Here is a 10,558-nt window from a genome sequence, read left to right on the forward strand (position 1 = left end):
AGCGTTGAGACCTGAAGTTCCTCTTTCAGATAAGGAAAATGTCCCTTAATGTGGAGTTATAATATATTTCTGCCCTCAACAATTGCAAGATAACTTCAGAGTCCCTCCTGTAAAGGAAACGGTGAGGCAAAAATTAGGCAGCTGTGCCTCAGAGGGATTGCAGAAGAAAAGCTCATACTGAAAGAAGACCCTGGACACTTCTCATCCCCTGGGTTAACGGAACCCGTTCGCCTTCGTTCCCCAGGAGTTAGTGGACCTGGACAAGTGTAAGAAAATGGGACCAGAGATCGAGGAAAGTGTAAGGCTGAAAGTGTAAAGTCTAAGGCAAGAAGTTAATAATGTTGCTTCTTAGTTTGCCTTGTGTGTAAATAGGAAGCCAGAAGTTGCATTCCCAAATAAAATAGTTTAGGAATAATGTTTCTTTTTTTTTTTTCTTTTTATTGATTAAGGTATTACATATGTGTCCTTATCCCTCCATTGTCCCCCCCCCACCCTCTCCCCCACTCATGAGGAATAGTGTTTCTTAAGTAACTCCAAATGTCAGTACATCTACAAAGAAATAAATGAAGCCTGGTGGGTAAGGCATCAATCAGACTGAGCAATGAGCAGCACCTGGGGATAGAAATTCCCCACAGAAGTGAAAAAACACAAAACCAGAGAGCATACTTAGTAAATTTTATTTTTTGTATAAAAAAAAGAAAAACAATAATTTATGCCTTTGCCAAAATAAAGGATCTTGTCAATATAAATGTTCCTTAGAAAACATATGAAAAGATAATATAATATATATATATTAATAAATCAGTAACATTACAGGCAAAGTAACAATGATTCTATAACAATGACAGGGATATTTGTGGCCCTTACAGAGCAGTGTTTCTGGAAGATCCGATGATTCCTCCTTTTTTTTTTTTTTTTTTAAGTATAGATGTGTCTTCATTTTAAGCAAGTTTGATACACACATATCTAAATTTAGAAAGGCAATCATTAAAGGATATTTATTTGTATCACAAAGTAATTCTTTACTCCCAAAAAAGTGTTTCTGTAAGGGATCCTTTGAATTAGCAAATTTTCCCCATGGGTTTAGAATATAATTAACCAAATACATATGTCCTCAACTTCTTTCATTCTAACTCTAGTGCATAAAGTGAGGAATACCCTAAGTGAGGCAGTAACAGAATTGGGCTTTAGATCTGCCTATGAGAGACTATGTTCTTACAGTGTGAGGAAATGGTTGGGGGCCCAAATTCTCTCTCTCTTTTGTTTCTCTTATCCTGAGCTCGTAATTGTCTTGTCTCGACTGCTTGCTGGTGAATTTTGTTCACCTGGAACTCAGAAAAAAAAAAGGAGGAAGTCATCATGGAAGTGGGGCAAATTACTGAATTAGTCACTCCCGCAGGGCAGAGTGAGAGAAGACTCTGGGGTTCAGAGTGTGCATATGGATATGGCTGGGGTAAAGCAGGGGCAATTCTGACCCCTCGATGTGTTTTCGAGGCTCCTCTCCCAATAGGGCGCCTGACTCCCTGAGGAGCAGCAGGGCCCGGTCCGGCCCTCCCGGGATGGGACATCGTCAGGAGCAGGGGCTCGGGCCTATTTGTCACACTCCTCGGGGCTCCCTTCGGCACAGTGGTAGTGCTGCTCACAGAACTCCTGGATCCGGCCACAGGCCTCCAGCATCATCACTTCAGGGACGGTGATCACCACCCGGAAGAAATTCGGGTACTCGAAGCACTGCAAAAATAAGAGCCTGTTATTCTCAGGGCAATTCAACCTGGTCCTGGACCACCCTAAGATGGCCAGGGCCCCAACAGCAAGAAGCAGTGCCATTTAGTCAGGGCCTCGTTGGGACGCTAAGTCAGTGACGGAGTTCCTTCAGCTTAAAAGCTTGATTTCCCCTCACCGAGAATGTCCCACCACACCTTTCCTTCCCAGTACTGACGGGATAGTGATGGAGAGAAACACATTTTAAACAGAGGCCACAAGACACATCAGTTTGGATCTCATCAAATGAAAATACACTTTGTTGCGGGGGAGGAAAAGGGGGGGGGCGGGTAAAAAACCAGCTCAGGGAGAGCTCCCGAGGCTCCAGAAACTGTTGAGAATATCCTGAGAGGTGCAGGAGCACTCACCGTGGCCGGGAGGCAGTGGACAGATTGTTCAGCAACTAACCGCTCCGTGAACTCCACATCGTTCTCAAATTCTGGGAAATGTTCCATCTCAATTTCAACCTATACCAATAACAGGGAGAGGCAAACTTATCAGAAGGAGGGAAAACAGGCCGACTCCCTGTGCCAGAAAGTAAGGTAGGGAACTGCTCTAAAAAATACCTTGGAACGCTTGCAACTGATAACTAGCTTGAGAAATAAGTTCTAGCACTGATGAGCTCATGGAATTTTTCATAAAGAAGAGAGAATATATTTATGTTAGTATTTTAGTTTATGGAGCGGTTCCTTCCTGTATGCTGATAAATGAAAGCTGGAAATAGAATGCCAGTATGTCTCAAAAAATAAACTATTAGCCTCATGGGTCAGGCAATTCTTGATTGCCTGCAACGTTCCCACCCATTGCAAGATATTTAGCATGCCTGGCCCACAAAATGCCAACAGCACCCCCCAGTCATTCTAAAAACAAAATTCCCGTACATTCCCAAACATCCCTAGGGAACCAGTTTCACTCCACATTGAGAACGACAGTGATGTAGAGAGCCTCCTCTGTCTTATTTCTTCTCTATGTGTCTATAAAGTGAGTATATTAAGGAATTAACTCGTTTTAAGAGGGTTTTGTTTTGTCTAACACTGAGCTTAGATCATGTCAGTGGAACAATCAGGAACACGGTCATTCCTAAACTGACTGATACAGGAGCCTAGCTCTTTGTGAGCCCTGCACACTGGCTTTCCTTTGCCTTACCCAAGTGGCTGCCACCCGCATTCTTACCATGAGGTACATGGCCCCAGAAGGGCGCACTGGCCGGAGTCCCGGGATGGCGGCCAACGCGCCATAGCACAGATCAGCATTGGACTATAAGAGAAGGCAGATTAAAAGTTAAGTAGAAGAAAAAAAAACAAGTCATTAAAAGAAGAACCCAGACCAGCCAGTGTGACTCAGTGGTTGAGCCTCTGCCTATGAACCAAGAGGTCACGGTTCGATTCCTGGTCAGGGCTCATGCCCGGGTTGCAGGCTCAGTCCCCGGTCGGAGGCATGAAGGAGGCAACTGATCAATGATTCTCATCATTAATGTTTCTTTCTCTCTCCAACTCCCTTCCTCTCTCTGAAATCAATTTAAAAAACATACTTTTTTTTTTTTTAAGGAGAGTCCACACCCACGGTAAGGAATAAGGAGTCAATATGGAAAAAAACCTGCCACATGAAGCTTTGGCCAGGAGCAGAGTGAATTGCCAGCAGTTGGAAATGTATGGGTGGACAGACACCTGCACTGATGCCACCTCCGGATTTGGACGTACCATCACGGAACACTGCTCCAGGAATGAGCACCCATCATTCCTAATTCCACTGGTGGCATTCCCTGACCCCCAAAGTGAAAGGCCACAGGCTTCCCTTACCTTGAGGAAGCTTAGGGTGTCATGGTAGAACTCTTGAGGGGTGCGACGCAGGATGCTTTTCAAAGCTCCCTGGACAATGGTACAGGGTCCCAGGATCCGCTGGCTCAGCTTCACCAGCCCATCTCGGATCTAAAAGCCCCCCAGCAAACACAGTATTTAGCCTTTCTGAGGCATCCTGGCTTCGGGAACTCAGGTGCTGACCATTCTTTCTATCAGTTCTTATATTTCTGGAGAAGTGGTGGTGCCTACTATCATTCTTAGATCAGACCATTTGTGTTTGTAGCCCAGCTCTGCCATGTACCTGCTGTGTGACTCTAGGAAAATTATACAACTTCTCTGTGCCTCATTTTTCTCAACTGTCTGTAAAATGGAGATAATACTAATACTGGCCTCATAGGGTTGTTGGGAAGATTAAATTAAAATAATGCATATAAAGTACTGGCACATTGTATGCCTGCAAACAATATTAGGGTTATTACTGCTATTGTTTCCTTTTTTTGTGGTCCAAAAATTGGAGACAGATGTAACTTCTTCACAGAGCCAGATACAGAAAAACTGAGTTTGGAGAGGAAGTGGTACCATCTTTATCTAGCATCTTTCCAGGCACCCAGAACTACAGGGCCAGGAAGAAAGGGGGAAAAACAAATCTACCTCCCACCCACTGTGCACCCAAAGTAAATATTCACTGAGTGGCCAGATTATTACGATCTCTGAACGCATAATCATCTGGCCACTCAGTGTATTTGTATCTCAGATGGGCACCAAAAGTATTCTAGACTTTTGCTGGAGATCAACCACCTATTTGCCCTGAGCTTTCTATCAGCCAGTGCAAAGGGGAAAACTGATCAGGTGCACGATTTATAGTATCTTTGATAGCAAATAAATGAGGTACTCAAGAGAAGTACACTGAGTGGCCAGAATAATTATGCGTTCGGAGATCATAATAATCTGGCCACTCAGTGTATATCCCCAAGTGGACATACCACATTGCTCTCACCTCATTGCCAAAAATGTCCCTTCGGTCATGGATGAGGATCCAGCCCAACCTCCAGCCAGGAACCAGCCAGCGCTTGGCCAACCCTCCACAGGACAGGATGGGGACGTTGCTGCTGAGGGTGGCCAGAGGCTCAAATTTGGAGCCCGAAAACACCTGTGGAGAAGAGCTTGCTGTAGTTGTCTTCTTGCTTACTCTCCTCCGAATCCCATGCCTCCTACCCTTTTCCTTATATCACTCGGATTTGGGGGCTCATCCCTACGCTGAAGCATGATTGGGATCCCAAGACGCTTCCAAGGGGGCTATGCAAAGACATTGAACCTGGTGTGTGGTCTGGATTACAGGAAGCCTAAAGTGAGGAAACGGGCCCTCGCCCTGAAATATGGACAACCCCTTGAAGCCAGTTGTAGAGAAGGCATGACTTTTGGAGTGACAGATTTAGAAATATAATACGGGCCCATAGTCACTTAGCTGAAATTCCTGGGCCCAAATATGTTGCAGGATTATTTGGATTTTAGAAAGGTTATATAGCACATGTTACCATCTATTATGTAACACTCCCAGAGCACTCTGGGATAACACTCCTAATCAAGCATATTAACGTTTCTGCCCCTTCCCCTATGCTCATACAGAGCCATAAGTGAGAAAAATAGAAATCTACAAATATCTTTATATCAGCCAAGTCGGGGTTTGCCACCAAATGAATTCCAAAGATCTTTGGATTTTCATAGCTTTTCTGGATTTCAGACAACTGGCTGAGGAGTCATAGATCTATATATCTGTGAAGAGTGCAGGGATATTGATTTGCTGTGCTGAAGTGGTTGGGAGTTGCTTCTGATTATTTAGATGCCACCTCTGAAGGTCCCATGAAAGAATTTGGAATGGAGATTATTGTAGTGAGCTCTCCTGCCCAAGACTCACCATGTCTCCATAGATCTCATCAGCTAAGATGGGCACACACTGCCTTGCAGCCACTGAAAATAAGAGAAACATGCAGAAATCATTAATGTGAATTGCCTTTGCATTTATAATTTACCTGAGCTTATTGTACTTTGCATTTCATGTTTTTGTACTTTGTCTTCCTCATTAAGAACTAAATGGGTACATATTCTTGCAGGGTACAAGGCCTAAACTTGACATTTAATTAAATAGGTATTTCAGACCTTCTCTTCCACATGATGGGAGTGGTGATGTGTCAAGCATTTCCTCTCTTTCTCCTTCTTTTAAGCAAGTCCTACCATTCCAATGGCACACTATTCACTAGAGACCCTAGTGGAGCTCCCCAACCTCCATCCTAGGCTTGGAACTTAGTGACGGACTCTTTTCTCCTGTGGATCAATGACTAAAGGATTGCATCCTCATCTCCTCCCCTGCTGGACTCACCGGCCAGAATCTTCTGAAGATGACTTCTGCTGAACACCGACCCACAGGGGTTTGATGGATTATTGACAATGAGACAAGCTGTCTTTTCATCAATCAGAGATTCCAATTGTTTCAGGTCAATTTCCCAAGACTTCTCTGGCTGGGGAGGAAGAAAGGGTGAGATTAAGATGATTCCGAGCCCGGCCAGTGTTGCTCAGTGGTTGAGCATTGACCTATGAACCAGGAGGTCACTGTTTGATTCCCAGTCAGGGCACCTGCCTGGGTTGCAGGCTCCATCCCTAGTGTGGAGCGTGCAGGAGGCAGCCAATCAATGATTCTCTCTCATCATTGATGTTTCTATCTCTCCCTCCCTCTATGAGATCAATAAAATATATATATATTTTTTTAAAAAAGATGATTCTGAGAAATTTAAGGAGAAAATTCATTTAAATCAAATGGTGTAATATAAATAATAAAATGTGTCTGTGGTCTCAACCACCCACTTCCAGAGCTTTTCCTACTAACATAAGTAGTAATTGAGCACTTGGGTCTAAAATTAAAAAGTCATTTACCAATAAGTTGTAGAGTTTGACCTCAATCCCCATAGATTCAGCCAAAGTCCTGTAGAGCGAGAAACCGGGTCTCGGGACGAGGATGTTTTGCCCTGGGTTGGCCAACACAGCTAAACAAAGTTCAATAGCCTGACTGCAGCCACTTGTCAGAATGACATCCTGTGAAGACGAAAAATAAAAGGTTCATTTTGTTAGCGGTTCCAACAGCAACAGGAGAAAGGAAATTGTCAGATGGGTGTGTGGGGGACAAAGATAAACTTACTTTTATAAGTATTAAGTAAAGTAGTAGGGACTGTACTAAGCCAGAAAGAATTTAACAGCCTTATATATGTCTCTATCTAAAGGTTGTTGAAAATCCTGGCCACTTAAAAGAAGTAAACAAATCATTTCAAAAAAGGACAGGTCAACTCTGACTCAGCCACCTTCCATGAGTGGTCATTATAACCTTGGGTATTTTCACCTGGTTATTTATTTACTTTTGACCCGATATTTGAAGCCTGGCTTTACTCTGAAATGTAGGTGAAGGGTAAACAATAGAAGTGAGGGTGGTATTTAACCTTGGCACTGCCATCAATTCAATATGTCGTGGTAGCTCAGTCTTCCTATTTGAGGGACCTAAAGTGAATGAGGGAAGCTTTAAAAAGATCCTATTGGGCCCTAGCCAGCTTGGCTCAGTGGATAGAGCTTCGGTCAGCCTGCGGACCAAAGGGTCCCGGGATCGATTCCTGTCAAGGACACATACCTTGTTTGCAGGCTCCTCCCAGGCTCGGGCCCTGGTCAGAGCTCATGCAGGAGGCAACCAATCGATGTGTTTTTCTCACATCGATGTTTCTCTCTCTTTCCCTCTCTCTGCCACTCTTCCTAAAAATCAATGGGAAAATATCCTCAAGTGAGGATTAACAAAATAAAAAGATTCTATTGGTAAAATAAAAAGTTTTAACTGTTTCGTATTTATGAATCAAACATAGAATGATCTCTGAGTCATTTGAGCCTCGTTGAGATTGACACCATATAAACTGTATGCAACATCATCATACATTACTGTAATGACATTAAATGTAATCACTGATTAGTGTCCTCGTTATATAAGAAGTCCTCGAGTTGTTAAAGGGAAGCTATCCCCAGCTTTTGTTCCCCTAGAAACCTTTATGTGCAGAACAGAAACAATGGAAAGGGTATAGTTTGCCCAAGGTTGCTTCAGAGCTGGTACCCTGTCTCAGGCTCACCTTAGCTTCCAGGGGTGCCTCGGGACAGTGGTAATAGGAGGCAACCTCTTCCCGGCTGGATAGGTAACCTGAAAGAAAGGAGCAGAAGGAGGAAGCTGGAGGTTTTCATCCTATGACTGACAGCTCTACCAGAGAGTCAGAGGGCTGGAGGCTTCCTTTTGTCCCTGCTCAGAGCACATACCGCTCAGGTTAGCTCTCAGCCGCTGCTGACAAAGGAGATTAAGTTTATATTTGAAATTTGTGAAATAAGCACAAATATATAAATAATAACAAGAAAGAGCTCACCAAACTGTAGGACACACTGCACCGTCTTGGTTACTAAGATTATGTGTTTATTCTCCATAAAATACAGGATTTCAATTATTCCCAAGTCCCACCCAGGGACTATATTTTTTGAAAAGTTATAATCAAAGAGTGTGATGCATTCAGTCCATCTTAAGTTTTTCATATTATATCCCTATTACTGTGTTTGTACAATTTTTACCTTTAAAATCATAGTCTCATACATTATTTCCAAATGTTGGCTTATAAGCTTAAAGTATAGACAGTTTCATGCCAATGACCATGTTTTGCAAAACTGCTCTTCAAAAAGATTGTCTTTCGTTACCAGGGCCAGACGCAATATTTTATAATGTTTGTTAACTTAAAAGGTAGAGATAGATCTCTTGAAGTTACAGAAATCAGCACTTCTTTAATTACTAACAAGGAAGAGCATTTCCCAAGATATACTGTCTATTCTTATCTGTGTTTTCTTTGGCCTGAGTGCTCATATCCTTTGAATATTTACGAAACTTGGTTTTGGTTTTTCAGGTTGAATCAATTCTCTAATGCTTTGGTTATAAAAATCACTACAAACTTTTTTTTATAACCTAATTTTTGGTCTCATTTTGTCTTTATTTTTGTTGTATGAAGCTTTATAAAATGTAAATAACCAACCTGAAAATCATGCCCCTAAACCTCTTTGAAGTGTTTTTAAAATTCTATTTTAGCATGAAACGGAACTTTTATTCTGCCTTAAGAATATGTTCCTATGTGCACATAAACACAGGAGAAAAATGTGCAACACTGAAACAAAGCCAAGGACTCGCGTATTTTACCAAAATGTGTAACGTAGAAATGTTTCTTAGATGGAGAGGGTTAAACATAAATAAGAATAATTTCTTTCTGTCAGAAACAACCCTCTATTCTTCAACAGGACAGTCTATTCTTTGTTGGTGGTGTGGGTGGTATTTATTCCTCTTTACTATGAAATAATTACAACTTCATTGGGAGTGTGATCAGGACCATAATTAAAATAAGCCTTGAATACACAGAGGAGGACAAATAAAGCCAAGCCGATTAACTTAGGACCCAGAGGGCTCAGTAAACAAGCAGGCGCAGCCAAGTTCAAGGCCTTCATCTGAGCATTAGACATGATAGGAGAGGAGCATTATTTGAGAAATAAGTATGTGACCGAAGCCTCGAGGGGAGATATCAGTACGCCCAGGAAAGCCAGGCAAGCCCTAACCGGTTTGGCTCAGTGGATGGAGCATCGGCCTTCGGACTCAAGGGTCCCAGGTTCGATTCCGGTCAAGGGGGTCAAGGGCGTGGACCTTGGTTGTGGGCACATCCCCACTTGGGGGTGTGTAGGAGGCACCTGATCGATGTTTCTCTCTCATCGATGTTTCTAACTCTCTATCCCTCACCCTTCCTCTCTGTAAAAAAATTAATAAAATATATATTTTTAAAAGCTAGGCAAGAAGTTGGGCCTTGAAGCTTGTGTTAAAGCATCTTAGACCCTTTTCCCCAACTCCAGGTGGCCATGTATCTTAGCCTCTCCTTAGGAACCATGCGTCAGGAAAGCAAGGAGAATTGCTAGAAATGTATTCCTACTGGAAGAGCACCAAAGATTCAGAAGCCACTTAGAGTCTCAGGAGAAGCTTACCAATGGAGGGGGCATAGCCGTTATACTTCCCGGAGTCCAGGGCGTCTTTCATCGCCTGGGTAACTTCTGGGTCCGTGGGCAGGTTTCCAAACACAGTAGGGTCCCCTTTTCGTGGGAGGAAAAAGAAAAGCCACCAAGAGGTTACTCTTCCACGCCCAGTGCTCAGACGCACCCTCCTCTCCCGTCTTCTCCCATCTGCCTGTGAGGATGGAGGTGAGGGGAACAGAGACCACCCCTCAGTCCAGTGTCCCCCAACTCACCGATTGACAGAGAAATCATGGTTTTGTCTGGGTTTGGCTTCACCTTCATGCTGTCCACGATGGCCCGGATGGGATTGAAAGTGTTGTTGGACATGTCCGAGGGCTTCACAGACCACCGGGCCTTCCTGCCTTTCACTTTTCCCGGCGTGGAGCTTCTCCCTCCCACGCTGACATGCACATCCAGAACGGAGGGGAGGTCGCCGCTGCCATTCATCTCGATCACGTATGGGTCCATCACTAGCAAAGTCTGTGGGTGGGGGGAGAGGGAAGGAGGTCGCAGAGATACTAAGCACGGAGCTCCATCCTGGGCGGCTATATTTGGACCTAAACATAGGGGTGATTTCATTGGACATCCCTTTTCAAGCCTTTTTCTTTGTTTTGCTGCTTTCTCGTGAAGAGTAGCTGTGTTATGAACGAGGGGAGTTTTAAGACCTTTTGCTGAGTTGGAAAATAAAACAAGAGCCCATTCTATAATGTTAGCATTCTGTTGAATACTTACCTGCGGTGAGATTCGCTATTTGCAACCCTAGTCCTCATAAAAGTTTTAACTGTGCTCTCAATGAAACAGAGGAAATGGCATGAAAACTCTTAAACAATCAAAGAATAGGTATTTTCTCTTTCCCATGCATTGCCTGTCCAAGCAAAACATCTCCCTAACAT

General features: G+C 43.4%; 1 protein-coding gene across 1 annotated transcript; it reads right to left on the bottom strand.

Moving 5' to 3' along the window:
• Positions 1-1,590: 1,590 nt before the first annotated feature.
• On the bottom strand, positions 1,591-10,133 carry TAT (tyrosine aminotransferase). Its single transcript, XM_008139983.3, has 11 exons — positions 9,899-10,133; positions 9,639-9,743; positions 7,715-7,782; positions 6,489-6,647; positions 5,938-6,076; positions 5,476-5,528; positions 4,558-4,710; positions 3,561-3,689; positions 2,935-3,018; positions 2,130-2,228; positions 1,591-1,731 (listed from the first exon to the last, which is right to left on the bottom strand). The coding sequence occupies exons 1-11, from the start codon at positions 10,131-10,133 to the stop codon at positions 1,591-1,593; spliced, it is 1,365 nt and encodes a 454-aa protein (XP_008138205.1).
• Between the last annotated feature and the right edge of the window lie 425 nt (positions 10,134-10,558).

Source organism: Eptesicus fuscus, chromosome 21, assembly GCF_027574615.1.
Source record: "Eptesicus fuscus isolate TK198812 chromosome 21, DD_ASM_mEF_20220401, whole genome shotgun sequence".
Classification (NCBI taxonomy): domain Eukaryota; kingdom Metazoa; phylum Chordata; class Mammalia; order Chiroptera; family Vespertilionidae; genus Eptesicus; species Eptesicus fuscus.